At 37.1% G+C, this 24,482-nt stretch overlaps 2 protein-coding genes across 10 annotated transcripts in view; both read right to left on the bottom strand.

Annotated features, from left to right (window-relative positions):
• Positions 1-798: 798 nt before the first annotated feature.
• On the bottom strand, positions 799-3,286 carry LOC103720632 (zinc knuckle (CCHC-type) family protein). The gene is made up of 2 exons (XM_008810432.5): positions 3,161-3,286; positions 799-1,837 (listed from the first exon to the last, which is right to left on the bottom strand). The coding sequence occupies exon 2, from the start codon at positions 1,800-1,802 to the stop codon at positions 1,002-1,004; it is 801 nt and encodes a 266-aa protein (XP_008808654.1). The 5' UTR covers positions 1,803-1,837; positions 3,161-3,286; the 3' UTR covers positions 799-1,001.
• A 2,999-nt stretch (positions 3,287-6,285) lies between these two features.
• Positions 6,286-24,482, bottom strand: part of LOC103720633 (uncharacterized) — a 39,337-nt gene continuing 21,140 nt past the window's right edge. For 7 of the 9 annotated variants that reach the window (XM_088717010.2, XM_026809824.4, XM_008810434.5 and 4 more), the window contains 10 exons: positions 21,918-21,995; positions 21,688-21,781; positions 19,260-19,358; positions 15,934-16,151; positions 15,736-15,850; positions 10,216-10,347; positions 10,027-10,134; positions 7,858-7,967; positions 7,676-7,774; positions 6,286-7,333 (listed from right to left, as the gene is read on the bottom strand). In XM_088717010.2, coding sequence (XP_088573136.2) covers positions 6,850-7,333; positions 7,676-7,774; positions 7,858-7,967; positions 10,027-10,134; positions 10,216-10,347; positions 15,736-15,850; positions 15,934-16,151; positions 19,260-19,358; positions 21,688-21,781; positions 21,918-21,995 — 1,537 coding nt within the window. In that variant the 3' untranslated portion in view covers positions 6,286-6,849. The remainder of the gene's footprint in view (positions 7,334-7,675; positions 7,775-7,857; positions 7,968-10,026; positions 10,135-10,215; positions 10,348-15,735; positions 15,851-15,933; positions 16,152-19,259; positions 19,359-21,687; positions 21,782-21,917; positions 21,996-24,482) is intronic. The other 2 variants (XM_026809825.4, XM_088717005.2) reach the window with 1 other exon arrangement.

Genomic DNA, 24,482 nt, shown 5'->3' with positions numbered 1-24,482 from the left:
TCAGCCAAAATTATCCATATTGGTGCAAGATTTTACAACAAGATGCTTGATGCCTTAAATCTGTCTGGTTTAATTAGTGCACTACGCCACCAGTTTCTGTGGATTTTTTCTTCTTTTTTTTTTTGAGCACACAATCTTTTTCACAATCGCCATTAAGTAGACCAACACTTGTCTCCTATGAGGTAATGCTGAACTAGCATACTATGTCCTGTCATTTTTCTTTTTTAAGAAAAACACCACAAGTGCATGACCCACATACAGCCTTTCCAAACATAATTGAGAATGATGAGTAGAAGCAAGCCTTTGAGGGGGCATTGAGCAGCCTTGGAAGATTCCACACTCGACTGATGTATGCTCGTATAGCTTTCATCTGCCATTATCATTTTGCTGCTAAAATACCAAACTTTATCAACTATCAGTAGAAAACAGGTTTTTACTGCTTTTCCCCCATCATTAGTGTCATCAGCTGGTAAAATGCTAAAGAGCTACAAAAGCAGTTACCTAGAAATGACACCTAAAACACCCAGCACAAAAGTTGTGGCAGCACTAATAACAAATTTTAACTAAAGATTTTGATAATCGTATTTCACTGGCCATAAAAGAAAGACAAGTATTACAAATGGATTAACAGATAAATGGATGTAAGGCCTAAATAATAAATGCAGTCCAAAACAAAATGATATTTTGCATAATGGAATTTCGTACGCAATGTTTTAAACAATCACAGAGATAAGAAGCTTGAAACTAGCATTTTTGAGGAGCAGCACCAACCATTGCCAAACCAAACTGACCCAGATATAAGCAGGTAGAGAAAGATTAACGTTAAAATCCCCCACATTTGAAAGCGTCCATCTTGTTAAGAGAACATATTATGATACCAAACACACAATTTTGGGCCGATAAACCAGCTACTAGAGGCCCAAATTAGTCAGAACACAACACCACACAGTAGTATTTAAAATATTATGGATAGCAATTAGCAAACACACTTCTGAACCAGCCTAGTGCCTACGGCTGTGCCTTCTACTCTTCTTCCTGTACTTGTCATCTGAATCACTATCAGAAGCTGACTCAGATTCGGAAGAGTCAGAGGATGAGCTGTATCTCCGGTGCCTTCTCTTCTTCTGCTTCCTTCTCCTCCTCCTCCTGCGCTCCTCTGAATCTGATGAACTGTAGCTCGAACTACTCTCGGCAGAAGAATAGTCAGACTCAGTCACTGAAGACTCACTATCCGTCTCAAAAACAGAAGCCTCACTGCTGTCCGCCTCTGAATCACTTCCTGATCGGTGTTTCCTCTTGCTCTTTGTCCTGCTCCTTTCACCCTTCTCCTTCTTCTGGCCCCTTTCATCCTGCAGCTCCTTCTCAATATCAGGGTTGTCTAATTCATAGGAGACTGAGAGCTTCATCTTCAACTTTGGGTTCTTGAGCTGCTGCGTCCTCGAGGGCCGTGACATGTAGACCCGTTCATTTTTGCACTCATATGTCCAATGACCAGACTGGAAACACTTCTGACATTGAGCGGCTGCGCCACCGGCAGAGGAAACTGATGCCTTTAGATCCTTCCTCTCTCCCAATCTCACAGCTTTCTCTGTACTCATAAGATACATCTGCCGCTTTGCTTCTTTCCTTTCCTGCCATCTGCTTGGCCCTTCTTCCTTCTGCCCATAAGCATTTACATTTCGTGCAGCTGCTGCAGCTGCCCGCTCAGCTTGAGCACGGCTGAGACCCTTTGCAGCTGAAAGTGCTGCAGCCTTGATTCGCTCGGCTGCAGCCTGTGCTTTCTCTTCCTTCTTGCTCGACATACCTGCCTAGCTAGTCTTGAAAGGCCAGAAGCCACCTGCATGACAAATAATCATGAATTTCATGGATTTAGAGACATTATTTTCATATGACTCAAAAGTATCTAACACTCGCAAAGGACTTGATGTGAACCATCATTTAAAGCACATCCTCAACTTAAAATTCAATTCCTTCATGTAAACACCTACTAGTGAATAACAAGGAGAAAAATAAGGCGAATATTCAATTCCATAGAAGACTTACAATAAAAAAAATAAATTTTTGAATGAAATTAAAAAAAAAAACTCCCAACTGTTAGTGTTTAAATCTTTCAACAAGAAGATTGTCAAAGAAAACCTAAGCTTTTGATAGAAAAACCATGAAGAAACTAAGACTAAAATTTTGTTCTCTGTAAAATGAACATAATAACAAGTAAAAAAGTCCAAAATGCTTGATAGAAGTCTAATGCAGAAAAGGTTGATCAACAAAACAAAACCAAAAGACTAATCCAAAAAAATCCAGTGAAGATAATCCAAATTAAAATTCAAACCTCATATCATGGGCCCTGGTGCAAGCAAAATCCAATCGCTAGCTTTTTATCTTGCAGTTCAGGAAAATTAATACCTAATTCTTCTTATGAACAAACAACTTGTTTTCTTTTAATGTTTAGTAAAACAAAGGAGAATACCCAAAATACAGGTCGATGAAACTCTAAAACCCTCGTAATCTTTGAACTACAGTTTTTATCAAATGAGATGTAAAACACCTACATCAATTTTGTAACCAAACGCTCATCCAAAAACCCATACCCTTCAACTCCCAGAAAAGAACTTCATCGTGAGAAATTCATCTAGCACGGCTCCGTCGCAAAACAACAAAGACAACAATAGCAGTAATCATACCCACGAAAAAGAATCGTCAAAAATTCCTAAATCAATTCCTTCCGACAAAGGACCAAGCCTAAAATGTTAGCTGATCAGTAATCAGGAAAAAAGACTCAAAACAATGCCTAATAAATCTCCCAAAACCCTAACTTCTCACCCCAAATTCTTCCCAAAAGCTAGGATCCCGTAATCAAACGATTCCTCGATTACCCATAAAATTCATAAATAACAAGAAGAAAGGCACAATCTGGATCCCGAGAAGACAACAATAACGTATAATGAGGCTCATTAAGAGCGCTTTTAGCAAGAAGAATCTTCTTTGAAACCTCGAGCCCGAATCCCTAACTCCAAATATCTCCTCTCTTCTCCCCAAGATCGAAGAAAGAGAATTGATCAAGAAAAAATTCTAGCGATTTCACCGAGAAATATAGAACCAATCGACATGGAAGCGATACAGAAACCTAATCCTGATTGAGAGATCGGATGTAGAGATTCACCTGGGAGTTGGGAAGGCGGCACAAACCCTAACTTTTTTTTTTTTCGTTCGAGTGCGGGCAGGTCTCCAATCTCTCTCCTCTTTCTCTAACATAATAATTTATAACGAGAAAGTCGGCTCTCGCATGGACTGACCCGGTCCAGGCCGGATCTGGGACCAGCCTACGGCTCGGCCTGATCCGACCCAGAAAGAAAGGACCAGACCACGCAAATTAGCTAAAAGTTGGTCTCTATATATTTCAGAATATTTAAATCAAGGCCAGCAATTTGAAGTTACAATTGTATAATTCTTACTATGTTTCTGCTTACTAGCCACATTGCTTCTATTTATGATACTTGATGTTTATATGTATTCTCATCCTCGTAATCCCGCAAATATTGTAGCATTCTCTCAAAACTTATTCACACAAGAATGGGTTGCATCTTTCGTGTAAAAGAATTCACCTTTTACATCAAAAAAAAGGAAAAGAAGGATTTACCTTCCTTCGCACGAACCTACCATTAGATCACCCGATGCACGGTTCTCAAAAGGCTCTAAATTCCATCATTCATCTGCTTGCACAGCTCTCAAAGCGACCACTGGATGATCCAATGGTGGATTAGCTTGAGAAAATGACAAATCCTTTTCTCATGTGAAAGATACAACCCCGACCTATTCACACTACTTTATTGGCTTAAGTTATGTGCCGAAACAACTCGTTTCATGCCTTGCCATAATCATTGACGAAATTTTTATCCTCAAACACTTGAAGATCATGATCATCCACCAAATTCCTTCACGAAAGCACCTTTTACAAACTTGGGTGCACCTAATAACATCACAAGCATGCATCCACCAAAATTCTTATTCCAATCATATAAAGATTATATGGTGTTGCTGCTCATTATTTTGAGGGGATAGAGGGTTATCTCTGTGAAAGGAAAAGGAGAGCTACAAAAACTGGAGTTAATCTAGGCTTGTTGATTTAATGATTTTATTAGTTTCTGTAAAGATGATTGCATGACTGTCCCCTACTTCAGCAACCCCTACTTAGATAATCCTTGAATTGAGTTATTCAGGGTCAATTGAAATTGATTTAACTGGTTTGAAGTTAACTAAATTTCTCTGTTTGGTTTCCCAAACAGAAACATTTAAATGATAATATTTCCATGCAAATTTTGAATGAGGCATCTTGTGTTGTTCCTGCGGTTAATGCAAAGTGTCCAGTCCCTTTTAGAATGTATTGATCCCTAATGTAGATTTCGTTTTCCTGTAGCTGAAATTGCGCTGATAACAAGAACGATTTTTATGGTTTTTTTGAACTGATAATTCTAGATATATTGCTTGTTTGATTCTCTGATTCAGAGGGACTTCTAAGCAGGCAGGTGCCACCGAACATGCAAGGTCACTAGGTCCAAAGGGATCTGACCCTCACAAGGCTGCCATGATCGGTGACGCAATTGGCGACCCTCTTGACGACCCATCTGGGTCTGGTCCATCCTAAATATTCTGATTAAGCTTGTGGCTGCTCATTCGTCGGTGTTCGCTGCCTTCTTTGCAGCCCATTGTGGACTGCTTTTCGAGTGGTTTTGAATTTTTCATTCTTATTATACTGTCTTCAATTTAAGAAGAAAACTTGTTGCATGGTTTAGCAACTTATGTTTGATTCTGCTGTCTTAGAGGTAACTGATCTAGAGGCCGTCAGGTATCATAATAACATAGATGGTATAGATTTATGGCCTTGCACATTTCTTCTGATGGACCTAAATCGTATCAACTGCACTGGTCTTTATTGTTACCATCTTTTACAGAGCATTCACTATGTTTTCTGGTGAGTTTTCATAACTGCAGAACCTTGTTTTAGTGTTATGAGCAGCAGGAAAAAAAAAAGTATAGAACTGCTGGGTCTGCATCAGGCAGCCTGTTGCCGCCCTGCCGCACATTCTGGTGTTGTCGACAAGATCCATATTATGTTGATTTTGACCAATGGTGATGATGAGTTCTCACACCATTAACAGCCATTCCTGAGAGAGATCCAAGGAATTCTGTGTAACATGGTTCATACGGATTTTGGGTGCAAAACTGAGAAGTCTGATTTAAATGAATCACCATTCAGAGCAATGATGAAGATAAGGGCTATCTGTTCAAAGAATTGTTGATTTACAAGTTAAGCTGATGTAGAAGGATACCCACCTATTAATACTGGTTGATGGCTGATGAACTTGATGTCTCAATGGTAACAACAAACCAGAAATAAAGAGTCCCTATCATATCACATGGTATCAAAATTTTTGCTCCATTCATTTAATGCCTTAATAACCCCCTTTGCTGCTGCAAGTTGTTTAGCTATAGGCCCTGTGCAAGCATGGAGACTCAAATTGCCATGCCCCTAACAAAGGTGGTAGGAGAATATGATGAAATAATCTTAACATGTAGCATCATGATCTCGATAGGAAGGAAACAAAGCTCCGACAGCGTTTTATGTCCACCTGCTTGACCTGCTTCCTCTCAAAGCTTTAGGATGCACAACGAAATCACCGAGCATCTCATCAGCAGATTTTTGATGTTTGCCATCAACCATCCAAATTAACACCTAGGTTATCCATCTGTAGCATAGAGGCAGCCCTCACATCCCGGTTTGTCAAAAGAGAATGCAAACAAGCTTGTGAAGCAAGCAGATTTTCCTTCTTGCCTTGATGGATGCATCATCATATGGCACCAATGCAACGCAATGCACCACCTAATTTTGGGTTGTAGAACAGTAACCATCAAGCCTAAAAATTCAAAAAATTTACAATAGCTTATCTGCAAAGAAATGGATAAAAGGAAATGTTCAAGCTGTAGATTTCAGGTACCTAGGAAACAGTCCATCTCTTAATATCAGAAGCATGCATGACCTTTCCGTTGCCAAGACAAATCATCAGGCACAATATAATCAAAACTACAGAGCATGTGTGGCAGAAAGTTACATAACCTCATAAGCACTGCATTGGCAGAGGATCAAAAAAGAATGAGAACTATTTTTTTTAGACAAAAAAAAAAGACCCCAGCTTCCTGACATGTGCTTAACAATCTAAAACTAATCATAGAACGGTACCAAATGCTTGTTTATAACGATGGATAATTACAAACGTGATAAAGAACATATGTTCAAGTTCAATTTATTGACTTTCTTAATATGAAGTCAGAGCCACGTTACAAGAAAATATCTCCGCAGAAACTATATCTGGTCTTAATCGAAGAATGAATTACACTACCTCTTGAATTGAGATACTCACATCTGCTGTAACCAACCTACAGTTTTACAATAATATCAACTCAAACATCCTCACAAAATTTTTGGAGAAAAATAAGCACATATTGGTGCTCCTTTCATATCCCACAAATAAAGATGTATAGACTTCATAAGCGTTTTACAAGTGAAACAGCAAAAGTCACATTTGTGCAGCATAGCCAAGAGCAGGTTGTTTGCCATTTCCCGAGGGCTCGTCGCTGTCAATAATATTTACCTGGTTACAACCCAGGATGGAATCATGCTCGAAGTTGACAGGCTCTTGTGCTATTTCACCCCCTCAATTATGGTTTGAGCATTTTCATGATCATATCTCATCCTCCTCTCAAAAACAAGAGGAAATCCCATTGAGTTTTACCTTCTCATCATTTCTCACCCACAGAATAAACTAAGATCAATAAATAAGTGAAACTATGACATTATCGCACTAGAGACGGTTCTGAATCAGTGACATTCTTTCCATTCAGAACATTCTCAGGCAATGAATTGCTGATGGGTATTGATGGACGGTCATCTCCACCTGCCTGTCTGGTATCCACAGCATCCCGCAGATGAATATAACTTTGGGAACCAGCAGTTTCAATTCCGGTATCATGTTCATCCAAATCACCATTTGCGTCTGTGGTGTGTGAAGCAGCAGGAGGTGACGGTTCCTTTTTACTGGCCCTGCCAGCAACACCACTGGCAATCTTACAACCATTCACATGTTGATCCAGCTTTTGCTTCTTTGTAAGCTCATGAACCTCCTCTTTTCCGTCAGCTGTAGCAGGTGACTTGCGTTTAGTCTCAGTAAAAGCCATGGGTTCATCACTTTCTGTTGAAGATTCAGACTTCCTTGGTGGTGGATTATAGTCATCATCATCGTCGTCATCTTCATAGTCAACAAGTCCACCAGAACCAGGCCTACAAAATGAAGAAAATGTCATGCATGCATCAAACAGAAGCTGCATTCATCTAAAAGAACAAGAAGGTTCCAGAGGAAACTGTCCACATTCTCCATGAGATCAAATTACTTAAACTGATAGGGTAGATGTCGTGACGACCTGTTGGGATAGTTACATGTTAAATGGTAATTGATTACCATGGGTGTATTTTTATTGACCGTCATAACATGTCAAAAATATAAGTCACATGTCAAAAAAGGTCGTGTACCAACTTGAATTGCATACACGCTCAACAAAATGGATTGTTTTATGGCACAAATGCTGGATCTTTTTTTAACAAAAAAAAAGCATTGGTAAGTACCCCAAAGATGAGTAGCTGACTTTGGTCCCATTAGGCAGACTTGTTCGTGAATTTTGGCTCCGCATGTTTGGTAACTGGGTGGCAGAGTCTTCTTCATCACTGCATACAAAGCCAAAGAATATTTTAAATTTCAATTTACCAAATAATCATTAAGTAATCACCTCTAAGGTTTTCTAACAAACCTGTCCTCGTTGAAGTATTCTTCTTCTTCTTTTTCAAGAGCCCGTTCATCGATCCTTTTTCTGGGGTCGACCATGGTAGCACCGTTCTTTGTGTCACAGTTCTCCATGGACTGTCAAGTAATCAATTGACAAAACTTCAACAAGTGCTACAATCCAAAATTACATATACAACAAATCCCAAGTACAATGTAAGCTGTAGATTAAAAGGGGTTTTTGCATATATACCCTGGTGAAAATGCCCAATTTGCATATTTACTCCTAGATCAACTTTTTCACATATATCCATCATCGCTCTCCGTTAGACAGCATCATTAAACTGCCACTAAAGTGTTATTTAATTTACAAAATGACATTTTGGACACGCATAAAACCGGCTCCAAAAATTAAAATTAACATATTGTTTAAAATCTGAATCAAATCCTTAAGTCAAACACAAACCTCTTAACCACCTAGAAAACATTTGACAATACATTAACATAATGATGGATTTTACTTATATTGATTGAATGAATTATTTCTACTAGCTGGTAACATTAGAATAGACAATTTTTCCTTTTGATACTTCATTTATTCTTATGGATATTTTCTAACTTTATTTTTTAAAAAATATGTAAAATATAATAGTTAGTTTGGCTTGTTCTCCATATTTTTGTACATCATATATTAAATTTTCATAATTTTTTTAAAAAAATTATATGATTTATCATTATTTTATATTTATTTTACTATTATTAGTCGGTGTAGAATGTAGATCCACGAGACAACGACTAATAATTAATATGACAATTTATCAGTAGCTATGTATTATTCTTTTTTCTTGAAAACATAAATATACTTCATTTTATTCTTTTGATTATTTCAAAACTTTATTATGTAGGATAATTTAAATTGATATGTTTTAGTTATTTCGTGATAAAATTGATATCTTTAATTTTTGAAACTACTAAAAAATTTTGAAAGTATCTAGAAAACAAAATGGAAAATACTTATCTTTTATTTTTCAGTCAAAGAATATGCATAGCCATTAGACCTGTTCATAGGCCAGGCTGGGTCGGGCTTTACCAAAAGGTCAACATAAGTTACAAAGGCCCGAGCCCCGATCCGAGCCGGCTTTATTGCCAACAACCTACAACCTACAGCATGTCCATTATCCAATTAAGTTCACATATTACCAATAATTATCAATTAAGCTTATAAATACATTGGACATAAACAAACAACACAAGAAAATAAAAAAATAAAAAAAATCGAGCCATAATGGTCTCAAGTCGGGCTTTAATCCCCAAGCCCAAGCCTAGCCCCTTTATTAAATGGGTTTATTTTCAGGCTCGGCCAGGCTGGCGAGGCCTCGAATCTTGGCCCAAACCTGCCCAATAGGCTTCAACCTTGAGCGGGTCGCCCGACCCATGAATAGGTCTAATAGTTACTGATAACTTTTTAGTTTAATTATTACTTTTTAGATTAGATGGATCTATTTTCCATACTACTTGTTATAGAAGAATAAATATAAAACAATCATAACCATGTAATCTTTTCGAAAAAATTACATGAAAAGTTAATATATGATGAAAATTTAGTATATGATGTAGAAAATATGGAAAACTAATAGAAGTAGTTAATACCATTTACCTGTTTTAAATTGCAAAGTTTTGAAAATATCCAAAAGAATAAAATGAAGTATGTATTTTTATCAATTTTAAAAAAAAATGGACTATTCAAATGTTATAAGCTAGTCCTAATAAATTTAATCAGCATAAGTAAAATGAATCATCATGTTAAACCATAACCAAACTGTTTTACTTGATGGTTAGTGGTTCAATTCAGCACTTAAACAGTGTTTAATTTAAATTTTTATAGTAGATTCTAAAGGGTACAAATGTCATTTCACAAATTTAACAATACTTCAGCAGCAGTTAACAATGTTGTCTAATAGAGAGTAATGGCAAGGATAAATGTGCAAAGAGAACTCGACCTAGGGGTAAATATTTAAGTTGAACTTTGCAGGAATAGATATGCAATTGGACATATTTGCAGGGGTACATATGCAAAAACCCTTTTAAAGCTCTAAAATCAAGGGTCATTTTGACTTATACAAATAACGTATATTGTGCTAGTTCAAATCCTCAACAGAAAATAATGTATAAAATTATATAGAAATAAAAATTTTACCTGCTCATATTTTAGTTTAAAGGCCTGAATAGACCCTAAATGCTCAAACATCTGTAGCTGGTTCCAGAAGGAATCAACTATATATATGATTAGACTTTTCAGATTCTCCTGCATAAATTCAGGACAGCTGAGACATCAAATGCGAACAAAATCTTTATATGCAATAGAAGAGAATTGAAAATTGAGTACCTTACGGATGTACTCCAGAAGTTCTAGAACACCTGAATGCAGCATGTTATAGCGATTACCGTTCTCAATAAAAGCATCGATGACTGGTTTCAAAAGATTGTTTTTCACAACATTGCGAAGAAGATGCTCATCCTGGAAATCAGAACCAGTTCCAGTGTTATTTTCCTCCAACAGTAAACAGAGGTAAACACCACCATCCATAGATTACTTTTACAAATAGATTGCATATAAAAATAACAAAATAAGCACCATATAGAACAACGTACATGTACATTGCATTTAATAAATTATCAGTATAAATAACATACAAGCAGAGAATACAAGCTAAAAGCAAATCTATGAAATCAGATAACAGATCACAAGTCCTAAAGTTTGAAACAATGAATGATAGTGATCACTGCAAGAGATTCATCATGTTATTAACTATATATGTAACAAAAGTAACAAAGCTGGACTTGAAGTCGCTGAAAGCTGATTTGCTGTTCATTGCGTGGTAGCCAGAATCTTCTATATTGGGTAATGCACCCGCTTCAGAATCTTCCTGCAATCTTGAACCACACCCACTACCTAAGTGCTCCCTTACCATAACTGTTTCTACAATATCCGCCTCCCCGCAACTTGCACCAGCTCCCTATTCTGTCAACCGAGGTTCATAATCTTTAAAATAATGCCTAAGGCCTACCAGACAAATTATCTACAACCACATAAACAAGATTCACCACCTGCATGGGTTAGCTCAGTAAACCCTTTCTGACCATTCTCTATCATTACCACCTCGAACACTCGATCCTTTCGTTTTTTCAATTGCACTTGCATATCATGCAGAAAATACCTCTTCTTTTCTATATATTTAAAATTTCTTCTAAATTTGGTGTTGATAAGAAAGGCAAGAAAGACTCGTGAATAAAATCTACAAAGAAAGTTGAGTACTATAGGTGAGATAGATGGCATCTACCATATTGATGAAGGTCAAGCCATGGACTAGCGATATCTCTCCAATCTTATCCAACGATTTGAGAGGTGGCTGCAGCATGTAGGCGATCAAGGAGCAGCATGGTGCATATGCGGTTATCAATTTTTTAACTATTTAAAATAAATATAACATTGAGAACAATTTCAATCATAATAGTAGCAACATATTTTTGAATCGGCAATAATAATAATATTAATAACAATAACAACTAACACTTGGTACCAAGGTCCGCCGTACCGATACTGGTCGGTGTACCGGTGGCCGGCCGGCCGGACCGGCACGGTACCGGTCCGGTCCGTACCGGTGGTTTCAAAAACCACAACGCGAGGCGCTATGGTTCTAAAAAAAAAAATCGTACCGGTGCGAACCGGTACCGGCCGGTTCGGCTAAAAAACTGGAAAATACCGGTTTTTTAGTGGTTCCGATACCAGTCAAGGACCGGACCGGTACGTCATTCCATGCTTGGTACTCATTAATACCCCTATCAGGCCATCCTGAAACATACATCAAACCTAGCCATTAACTCTAACCTGCTTTATTTTCATGGGCCTATAAAAGAGTGGGTTGCAAGGTCCGCAATCTCGGTACTGAGTACCATATCGGTACTTTATCGGTTCGATACGGTATGATACGAGGTACTCTTGTACAGAAATAGCTTACTAATTATTTTTTTTCAATTTTTATTTCGATATACCTTGATACAGGTTGGTACGCCTTGTACGGACTGATACGCACCTCGGTGCAGGATGGTATACCACGACATGAGCGGTACGGAGGTTGTACGGACTCAAAGTCAAGTTTGATGCCGGTTTCCTCCCAGTACGATACGCCCCCTACCAAGCAGTCTGAGGAAGTACGGCAAACCATGGTGGGTTGTATATGTGGCTCTAGATTGCACAGCAAGCTCACATATGAAGCCGTACAATACAAAATAAGCCGTATATGTAGCCAAACAAGGCTAGGTGGACCACCTTTTCATTCCATATGCCATATGACAGCCTATAGTAACTGCAATTAGGCAATGTAGTGCGGTCAACGGACTGCATACGCATATGCAGCAGTATGCAGCACATTTTAAAACACTAATGTTATCTGAAGTTCTATCTGAATGTCTTTCAAGAACAAAGATTGAGCATTTATGACGAGACTGAAGGATAATTTATCTTGACATGGGACCAAATCATGGATCACCGTGCCACCTTGTAAGTGAGCTTCCACGTATTACTTATCAGGACATTTAAAAGGGAGACCCCTACTAGAGGTTCCAAGTTGTTAATTCCGTTTTTGGCTTCAGTACCTAAACAAAATTGAAAAATCTGTCCACTTGATAATTAAGACTTATTGGTCAGCTTGTTGGATCAAGGAACGATCCATCAAAGTCTAAATTTTACATGCAGCTTTATTTAGATCTCATGTCAACTGTCTAAATTAAAGTCTAAATAATAGGTCAATTCAACTTAGGCAAGGGGCTTATCGCAATCTCGGAGACTAGTCAGCCAATTTTTGTACCCTTTAAGTGCATGCAACCAAATAGAAACCCTTCAAAGTTTCCATGGATTTGCAAAGCTTCTAGATGATATTGGAAGAAGGCAATGTTTTATATGGAGAACAGCATTTTCTTTTAAGGTGAAAACAATGAACCCAAAAAAATCAAAAGATATGCCAATGAGAAGATAACTAAAGAAATATATCACGTCTAAACTTTTGCTTTACTACAATAGTTATACTCATGTCCGGGACCAGTACGTTAATTATGCCTACGTCTAGAATTTTCTTTTTTTTTGGGTATTGATGAATTGTTTTCATTGTAAAGCTTCTTTATGCTTAAGTGATTTGACAAAAAAAAATCAAAATCAATTAGAAAAAGAATATTTCTGCTATAGTTAGATATTACTAAGAAACACTACTCATGATGTTAAAGTTCAAGAAATCTGGCTTGGCATGGAACGACACATCAAACCTTGTGCCTCAACACTCAATTTGGGGAAACAAAGAATCATTATTTTATAAAGGTTAAAAAGTCAACTTTTAGAAGGCACATTTCAAATTTACATTGGGAACAGTAATTGCTTGTATGTCATCCGAACAGTAGTATGAATGTGGTAAGTTCCTGTTTTGGGATGTTAATTGGAGCTTCACATTATAAAATTTATGGATGCATATCTTTTCTGCATGTTCCTGGGTCACAGTCACAGCAGTTGACATCCATGGTTTGCGGCTGGTTCAGGAACCACGTAGGCACATGCATTATGTCGGACATATGCAATTGATAATTTTCAAATATTAAAAATTGAAAGACATAAAAATACAATGATAACAATAATGCAGTAGCAAAATTAATAAGAAATAACACTAACAATTAGTACTTAGCATTCAATATCTAATAGCAACAACATTACAACAAGACCTGCATCAACCTTACTGGCAACCTGCATCCAGAAACCAACCGAATAAACCCGCACCACTCACATAAGCTCGTACAAAGGGTGGGCAGCATATGCAGCAGCATAATGCTAAGTGTGTCGCATATACAACAGCATAACATCAAGCAACCCACATATGTGACTGCATACTGCCAAGCAGGCAGCATATTCACCTCGCATGCAGTAAGTGCATATAGGGAATAAGGTGCCATCAAGTGATCCCATCAGCATATGCAGCTTCATAGCACTTTTTAGAAATACTAAATTACTAATCAAGCTATTCAATGTATTCTGGACTACTCAATAACCTAGAAAATGGCATTTATTAATCAATCTAGGTTCAAAAGACATCATAGCTAATTCTGCATTACATACGCTAAATAAGTGGTTACTTTTACAGTAAGTAATTGATGCGATTTCTTACAACCTACTATTTTCGCTTTTTGGTATATGAGGCTTGTACATGACTCCAACCCTATTGGGCTTTAAAGAAGGGTCATCCAACACTGCATCAGCACTAAAGGTCAAGTAGCCAGTATGAGTAGGTCCAACAGGCCATCTGCCCATCCCATGAACTGATAAATTTAACCAACCTAGTAGGTCAATGTAATTGCCCTATCTTGGCAAGTCTACGAGTGACACCAGGGCATTAATATTGCCCCAAGTGCTCCATCCTGAGCTGTATGAGGTCCTGTACCTAAAGACATACATCTTTAAATGCAATCATCCATAAGTTCTGGCGCAGAGAATTTGTACGGGCCATTTTACTGAATCTTATGCTTAAAAAAGAGCCATGAGAGCTCATTTGGATGGTAAACAGATATTCTTTCAAAGTTTGAAAGAATATTACCTTAATATTCTTTCAAACATTAATAGCTGGGTTCCCTGATTACCTTGAACCATTTGTTCGACATAGACTAATTTTCCGACCCCTACTTTCTCATATCACTTGGTCTACAAACCAGAGAACAATCAGCCAAGTGCATGAAAAAGATCTCTTTTGGAGTCAAATCTCTCCACCACCCCCTAGGAGTCTTGAAGATGATGAAATAATAAATTAGCAAGCCAGGAACCACAACTTTGGCTAACAACCCAACAGTATAAAAAGACACATCAAATCCAACAATAAACTGTGAACCAGTACTTAGACTCTGGAAAACTAGGCAAGCAATTGCAACCATTTTTGTTTAACAATCAAGAATCACTCTTTCTTTTACTTCCTACAACTTCACCAAAGCCCAAATATCCAGAGACTTTTATATACTTGTTGTAGATAGAAGTTCAACTACATGATGGACAACTTTCAGATTACTAAGATGCTTAGGAACATGGGCTTGCAAGATAATAATCAACATGTCAAATGTGGCTCAAACTTCTGAAGGAACAATTGGCACCCAAAAAAAAACAACTTGAATAAGTTAACCAATATTCAGAGTCTCCTCATTAAACCCTATTGCTGGAGAGAGAAGAGAGATGCAATTTTCCTATGCACACAAAAATTGAGAATTTCCCGAGTAACAATTCTGGAGACACAGAAAATACAGGGTGGGAAAACAGACATCTAAATATTTTCAACATAAAGTTTCAATACACCTCATCATGAGTAATATCCAGGCATTCCTATATTATTTCAGGCCCTACCTCTTTTCTCTTTTGATGTCTCTTCTATTGATCTCAAGCTGTTGAGATCACTATAGACTACAATTATATCTTTAATAACCTTTTCATACCTCATCCACATCTTTCCATCTTTTTCTCACGCTAACATTTACCATTCTTTTAGCATGACTCTATTTCATTTAAATGGATTTTTTCGATATTAAAATTCCACCACCGAGATTACTTCAGTTTGTTCACGTACGAGTTATGTAATGCTAAACAAAAGTAACATATATCATACTAAGATTTTCAGTACATGATCTAAAATTTCTTATAACTTTAGATCCAGAAATTAACATTTGGGATAGTGCAATGGAACATTTGTGAACTAGTAGAATAACAGAAAATTAGGAAGGTTTGTTTTCCCATGCAGCATGCAAATGTGTTGAGGGAAGAAACATATTATCCACGTTTATCATTTGAGAGTTGCAGTTCCCCTATTGGCTGACAAATTAAACCACTCACATTACGGGAGATTATAGTGCGCATAAAGCGAACAGCTGCCACCACCAGATACTTTTCTCTTCTGCGTGTCAGAAACAAGACCTTCTCCATGGCATTATTCATAAGAAAGCTGCACCTACGAAGGTAGAAAAGCAAGCACGTTTACACTATTAAAAAAAAATAACCAACATATCAATTGAGGATCAGCATCGAACTCACTTTATCCTGTAGAGATCATGAATTACACAGAAGCAAAGCAGCTCACAGATGTTTGATAAGATTTCAGGCTTGATTGCAGCATGTGTCTCAACCCTTGAACCAAAGCCAGATGATTTAATCATTGTTCGAGAACAGCCTTTTGGAGGACAAGATGATGCTATAACATCTATCAATTGGTTCAGATGTTTTTCATAGAAAATCTCTATAATTGTGTCCCTCTGCAACAAGTAGAATAACCATTTGATAACCAGTAAGGTAAATTTCAAAGAAAAAGGATTAAAAAAATGCAGCATATTAAAAAGAAAAAGACAAAAAAAATCCTTACAAGCCAATTTCACTGGTAAGATTTTTCCAACAATTCAGACCAGAAAAAAATACCAATTACAAATGAACATTTAATGTTGTTACCTGCATCAATAAACCTGAATATGTGGCAGATAATAAATCCAAAGCACGAAATCTCCATATTTTTCAGTTCATGCAAAGCAGCATATACAAGTCATAAAGCACATTATAAAACAGGAAAAAGTAAAAAAGGAGAAGGTAGCTGAATCATGGAATTTTCCTTCTTCCCTAAGCAACTTTGTGTTTGATGACCTGATACCTATGTGACAGGGTAAGGCATTGCATTGGTAAATATTGGCAATGATTTCAATACCAATCTAGTCCAAGTTCTAAAAGGTACTCATTTAACACAACACAGAAATTAATAAAAAGAAGGAAATAGAAAAATAAGATAAACAAGATTGAAAATAAAACCCTCATGTGTTAAAAGGATTAAAAATGTCTGAATGTATAATCATGTATGCAAGCATTGAAATACCCTAGCAAATTGAGACTGTCATGGGCTCACTACAAACTCAGAAAGATGGGGAGTAGGACTCTGATCTGTTTTAGAAGGTCAACAGCAGGTCTCCTAGCGGTACTATCTCAAACACATTTGGCGCTTGCATGATAGAGACAGTCTCTCTTAAAATCAAGCATATCTCAAACAGGTAACCAACTTTTAACTAGCCAATTCATTTACTTGTCAATCACTCGCAATTGGTGCCTGTTGGATGACAACATTGATTGGTAAAAGAAGATTTAGATGGAACAACAAAAAACCACTGAGCAACCCTCATAATGCAGAAATGGCCATCATAATTCGCTGACACCTAAACAAAAGCATGAAAGGGATCTAACTTTGCTGAATTGGAGCTTGAAGTTTAAGAACCTGACTATTAAAGCAAATTTCTAGTGTTGGAAGGGTACATTATGTAAGTATTAGGTTTTAGTATCTCATAGTTGAGATGTCATAATGGGCCAAGAGGAAGGACAGTGATGATGCTAAAATTAACTTAAAAGCAGCTATCATTCCAGAGCATAGAGACCAGTTCAAGCTTATTGGCTTCAAGAATCTAGGAATTAGGATGGTTTCACAAGGGCATAATCAAAAGGAAAGCGCAAAATCTAGGCTTGTTCAATAAGGATGCTAACAACAATATGAAGCAAATAAGTAGATGAAACCATTGTAACTAATGGTGAGCATAAGAGCCTTCACTTGGGATTAAATAATTCTATGTATTAAAGACACAAAATAGTTATGACGAGAAATAGAAGAAAACTTAAGAGACTTGATAATAAATCCTAATCATGGAGAATATTACAAATTTATAGGCTACAAATGCACCCCTTATGTAACAAAAAGACATAAACCATGACCCCAAGTGTATATTTGGTTTAGTAAAAAATGGATATGCAAGTGTCCTGTAATCCCTGCACAGATAGACATGTAAACAAATTTGAAACTCAGTGCAACTGACGCTAGAGCTTTCTGAACTCCAATTGTAAGGAAGAAAAGATGTCTAGGCACACACTTTCTCCCTAAAAATAGGAGTCCTATTCTCACAAAAAAACTAAAAGGAATTACAAGAAAACCAGTATTAATTGCATGATGAATTATGAAGTCATGCGACTATTTAACATATCCCAGTATTAATTGAAAGTCACGTAATTTGCCTACTCAAAAACTGGCATCCAACATCAATCAGAAATTACAAGAAAACCACCTAACATTTAACTCAGGTGCTCGAAGTGGCAGACAGCACCAATTACCCTCCACAACTGGACAGCCAGAAGACAAACCTTTCCATGATCAGACGGTCGGTACATCAACTCAGCATCTCCATTAGCCATATAAGGTAAACCCTCAATTTCACAAAGCATCGAGGTCTATACTTGTCCATGGTTCCTTTGACCAGCCAATTCAAGTGATATTGAATCAATAATTAATTGACGAGCCTTCAAGCCAATCTTCTAAGCCTTATCCAATAAGTGATTGCAGCCAAGCGTATGAGCACTAAATAGGTCAGAACCAAAAGAAATTGAATCTTGGCCCAAAACTGGTTTCATTCTAGCACAAATTATCAATTTGGGCAGCAAGGAGGGAATAAATGGGCCTGGCATAGAAAAATAGGATAACTAATCATTGGATTATTAGACGGGGGCCTCACATTTTTTTCTTTTCCGTTCGCTTTCCAATAATAGTTTAACAGTCTCTGTCGAAGTGTGATCACTCAAATTTAGGTGCATTTTTTATATACCTTCATGAGGAAAACAATAGATAGGGAGAGAAAAATCAAATGATCTTTATTACTTCTGATCCTTGACTATGAGTTCAGATGGCACTATGGTTATGCACAGCATACCGCCACTGCACTTTCAATTTAGATATTAAAAACATAAAGAACATGTCAATGAGTTTCCATGTGTTTGTTTGAGTTTGATTATAAGGATCATATTTGAAAACTGTTGCTATACAAGGCTAACATATCACCATCTTGAATGACACGATAACCATAATCAATAAGCTCTTCCACGAATACTCAGACTAAGTCCAGAAAAGCCAGTACCACCATTCATTTTCCTATTCAAAGCAAGGTCCTTCATCACAGATAGCATCTCAATGCTCCCAATTCTAATGTGTACAGCAGACACATATGCACTTCTTATCACCCAATGTCCCTATGCTCCAATCAACATCATCTAGTGTTTCAGATATTGTTTATGAGAGCCAAGATACGAAAACAGAAAATTATATATATATATATATATATATATATATATATATATATATATATATAAGCATATTTTCCAAAAAGTCAAAATTAATCAATCTGAATTTCCCATTAAGTGCTGGAGTTGACCAACAAAGATGCAGGTATTTATATTTATAGACATAAATAATAAACAAACAGCTGTCCAAGCATGTTGCGATAAAACAAATCCATGATGGGTATTATATAAGATATAAAATAAAGAAATTTTTATTAAGTTAAGAGTACCTGTGATCCGGACATGGTGTATGAGTCCATCAATATGCGAATGATCTCAAGGAACTGACAATGCATGTCCTCCCCAAAGTCTGTAATCATACCCTTAACCTAAAAAAGGAACGATCCATAAAATACTTTTACAATAGAAGATGCTAAAGAAAGATTAATGGCTCCAGATATAAACACTGAAATTCGCAATAAACTGATTAATTTATTTTAGAGATAAGCATCTATATTACATGGGAGAGACAAGTAGTTGTAAATAGCTGAACTCAATTGTGTTATTAGGTAAAATTGAATCCATCATATCAAGGTTTTAAATCCCATGGGGCAGGGCAATCTCGATTTGCCCATGGAATGGGGCACGCTGCCATCCAGCCGTGTCCCAACACTTGGGACAGAGGATGTCCTAAGACGTGCTAATTGAGATGTTGAGGCAATGGCGGGACGGTCCTGTCCCAACACTCGGGACAGTACGCCATCCTGATGTCCCGAGGAACATCCCACCAAGATTTGAGACCATGATCAAATGTGCACTGCTAGTTCAATGTGTAATAAACTACCAATTTTTTTTTTTAGATATCATGGTGCACACACTTGCTATGAAGTCCTTGACTATATATAATTTAAAGAATATCAGTTAAAAGTTCAAGAGAAATATTAAAATGCAGCCCATCAGTTTACATCATAACCTGCATATGCTCTACGATTTACCTACGATTATGAATAAGTTATGCAAGGTTGCCGGATCGAAGTAAGAACAATTAACAAAAATCATAGATATACCATTACATATAAGTCAGCCATGGAAACCATTTACTTGGGGAACTGACCAACAAGAAGGTTGCGAGGAAAATTACAAAAGTTTATTAACTTGGTCATATGATTGAGCATTGGATGTATGCTGAAGTTAACGGCACCAGAACAGCTATTTTGAGGGCACCAGATGATGCATAAGAATGAAAAAGAATTACTGGAACCCGTACCAAACCATACTGTGCCATTCCAGTCACCAGCCAAGGCAAAGGGCATGGAGATAGAAGATGTCATGTCACGGGCGATAAAACTAAGAAGGCAATAAATTCATCTGTTCATTCTTTTCAAAACAACTTGGGATGGTCTTATCCTGCTGCATATACAGGGGAACAGCAACTCAAATCCTAAGAAACCAAAACTTCATCCAAAATGTTGATTTAATTAAACCAATCACAACCCTTAAACCAAACTAATAACTATTGATGTCAAATTATAGAATATACATCCTTAATCCTCATATAGCATTTCTGTTATCATAACTTGGTCTATACAAGTCTTGTCAGTGCACTACATTCGAAAGATATTCTTCATGAAGGCAACATGCTATAAAGCTGAAACATGCATTCAGGTCTTAAGTTCTAGCCATAAAGCTAGTAAGCTACAGCTAGATCTGATGCTGCTAAAGTATGCCTAAACCTAAGACTCATCTAACCATAAACTAAATAATTATGCATTAAAAACCAAAAACCACTATTAACCCTACCCCATTGCTAATTCTATATGATCTTTAAATATATGAGAAAAAAGTCCTGCTGAAATAAGCCACGGTAGACCCTTGATTTTAGTAGATCTTTCAACATTACTTCCATTATAACAAAATCAAGCCCAAGATCCGATCTTCCAAATCAGTTACATACAAAGATTCCAACTTTCATAGTGGAACACATATTTCAAAATTAAATTTTCTAAACCCAACTAACCCTTAAAGATCATTGTCCCAATATCCTCCAGCACCAATTTGTACATCAAGGCATCATATATTTTATAGATACCAGCAGCTCTATAACTTGCACCGCAAAGAATTTGGATGTCCTCAGGAATATTAGACTGCAGCTAACTTATGACTAGGATGTGTCATAACTATGTCATGTTTATGAGCATCTTCAAGATCCCACTTTTCAACTTTCGATGCTTCTTATAACATTTAAGAGCACCAAGTCCTTTGGTGTAAAAGATACTGCTAAAGCCTAAGAGCACACAATAAATTACGCATATAAGCTAAAGATCTAATAAGGTATCTGGTGATGTAACAGGAAGAAATCAGCAAATGAACATTTGAATGATGGAACTGGAGCACAAAAACATTTTTAAAAAATGGAGCTTTGGATGCACAAAGAGACACCTCTGAATAACATCAAAATGCCATTGTCTTAGCAGACACGTTTGTGCATTTTAATGACCAGGTCATCTGGTACCAGCATATGAAAGGGTTGGACTGTGCATATAATTTACATGCCACATAAAAAAAAAAGTTGGTAATACAAGGTGAAGATAAGCATATATGAAAAAACATGACATGATTAAAGGCAGCAAGTATAATACTACAGAGTATGGAGAATATACTAGTTAACAAAGAAGCATTATAGTTTATCCCAGACAAGACAAATTTAAGCTTGATTACCAAAAGCCCAAGAAGGGAATCTCCTCCTTGTTGAATGACATATGACCTGAGAATATTAGGATCTTGGTTTAGGAATAGAATGAGAATATCTGCCCTGCATTAGGAACAAATACTTACATTAGCCAACAAAATGTGTGAAAAAAAAAAGAGATATAACTGACGAAAAAGAATTGAAAAACAAAAAACTTTTTGTATGTAATGAACACAACTACACAAGGAATACCAATTACCCAGCAGATACAAGCTTCTTATCCTGGCTCTGCAACACGTCAGTTATGATGTCAAATATGCCTTCACCAGCAAGATCCCTGCAAGTAATAAATATTGTCAAACTGCAAATAGTAATTTAACATACAAAATCATTGCAAACTATTCAGAAGTTCTTCATGATAGATCATCACTTAAATGCACCAGCAGATAAGTAAAAAGATGCAAGTGATATTTCTTAGACTCCATCTGTGAGGACCCGTGCGGGCATGTGTTTAGTCCCACATCGGTTATTTGCTGGGTAGATCTTGGGTACTTATACAGAATCAAGGAACCCAAATAATACCTTCCGGCTAGCCATTTTGGATGAGATCCTAGATTGTTACTAATGGTATCGGAGCGGACCCGGCCCATAACCTATGTGGACTAGGAGACACTGCAGCATGGATCCATTGGGGCTAACCACAGGCCGATCGTGGTATTTGTGATTAGATTTGAATAGATTTAAACTCTTAGCCTGACAAGGACATTAGAGCTTAAACGGGGGGAGTATGTGAGGATCCGTGCGGGCGTGTGTTTAGTCCCACATCGGTTATTTTATACAGAATCAAGGAACCTAAATAATACCTTCCGGCTAGCCATTTTGGGTGTTGTCACGCCCCCGGCCCGAGATCGCAAGCAGCTGAATTATTTTAGTTACATATTTGAGATATTTGGTTAAGATGCCTTGCATGCTCGTCGGGAGAGTTTCCTACGAGTGTGCGGCGGTTGGTGCGGACCTCCGGTTCGCGATCTCGGGCCGGGGGCGTGACACCATCCATGACATATACCACATATTGCATCAATCTGATGCAACCCTAGGGTTAGTTCTGCATGCAAAAGGGCCCAAAGAACTTTACAAAAGAACATTAAAGTTTCCAACAAATTTCTGGGTGCTGTCTAGGAATTTCAGCAAACAACAGAATCTAATAGAAGTGCTAGAACGATGAGATTAAGGTTTCTACGCTACCGTAGCAGAATAGGTAGAAAAATTAGGATTTACTTACTGTCCTGAAATTCCAGCACACGACAAGAGCAGAAAATTGGGCACGAAAACAAAGAAGAAAATCAAGTGCTTAGTTAAGCTGAAACAGCACATATGTAGTTTGATTCCAGCACAAAAAAGAAAATAAAATCAGAAGCAAGATAATTAGTAAAAATAGAGACTATAAAGCAAAGAAAAAAGATGGTGTAATGGGAAAAGAGTGAAGACAACACCAGGAAGCCCAAAGAAGAAGAAACCCTTCTTTATTTCCAATTTGGACAAAGCTCCACTAAAATCTACCACAGGAGACTTAAATAAAAGAACACCCTAAAACTAATTTTGTAATCCCAAATCTTCCCTTATTAATAGCCAGACACACTAGAAAGAATAAGAAAGGGAGGGAGGTGTCCCTCTTTGGATGTGCGGATGCTGGAGTGATAGGAGAGTCCATGTGCCGTTCTCTCTTTTCTTGTTTCTTTCAGTAGTTGGCCCATCATATGTGTTCCATGACTCGAAGAAGAAGGAGGATGGGGCATCTTACATTAAGTTGTGTCAAGTCTAAGCCCATCTAACCACTAGTTAGACATTGAGATCTTTTACTCTGAGATATCAACACTCAAGTTCCACTAAACTGGAACAAAAAACATAAATAAAAAAGAAAATACAGCAGATTAAGAGATTAAACTAAATCTAGGCTTGATGTAGGCGACTGGCAGTCCTTAAGTGCATCACAAGCTCACGATAGAACTCCCCATGCCTGCAGAAGAAAAGCAAAGAGGGTGGCACCTCCTATATTTCGGTTCAGAAAGGAAGCAACACAGTTCATGATATCCCCAAAATAATAACAGTAGCAGTAGTGGTAGCTATAATAATTTATGAGTGGAAATATATTTGGTTGGATCCTAGTTACCATAATTTTATGATTCAAGTGAGATTTCCTAGTGATATAGTTAACTAAATTTGTTAAAGAAGCTTCAAAAATAAAAAAAATAAAAAAAAATAAAAAAAAAAACCTTTGAAGTTTTTTTTAGAGCCCATATGAAGTTTTGTTAGAGCCCGAACTTTGTTAGCAATCCTCATTTATCAAACATAACAAGTTTGACACTGCCTCAAGTATCCCAACCTTTGTAAGTCACAGAAAGAGGATGAAGAAAAAGAAAGACTTATCTGGCATCTTTTCCCAGCATCACAATGTGATAAAATGCCTCTAACATAACTGCTTTTGTTTAAGTACAGTCTCAAATAACTTTCTTTTAAAAGTTTAAAGAGCACCAGAATTGTGTCTCATTTTGTAGGAAAAGTGAATTTTTTCCAACTAGTAGGCTTTTTTTCAGACCTGACAGCACTTCTTCTGAAACAGATGGTGAGATCACCGATCTTGCTTGCTAAACTCCAAAACAGACTTTCCAATACAGACTCCAAAACAGATAGTTGTAACCTTAAATCCCTAAAGCTCACCGGTTCTATATTACATCTCATGGGTTAGGTTATTTTGGTCATAATATCTGATTACATACTAATAAATAGAAAAGTGTGTCATCTCCTGGTCCTGCTGCAGCCTCTG

Source organism: Phoenix dactylifera, chromosome 2, assembly GCF_051530095.1.
Source record: "Phoenix dactylifera cultivar Ajwa chromosome 2, Ajwa_hap1_PhDact_Kaust_v1.1, whole genome shotgun sequence".
Taxonomy (NCBI): Eukaryota; Viridiplantae; Streptophyta; class Magnoliopsida; order Arecales; family Arecaceae; genus Phoenix; species Phoenix dactylifera.
This window is presented reverse-complemented; position numbering and strand designations above follow the sequence as displayed.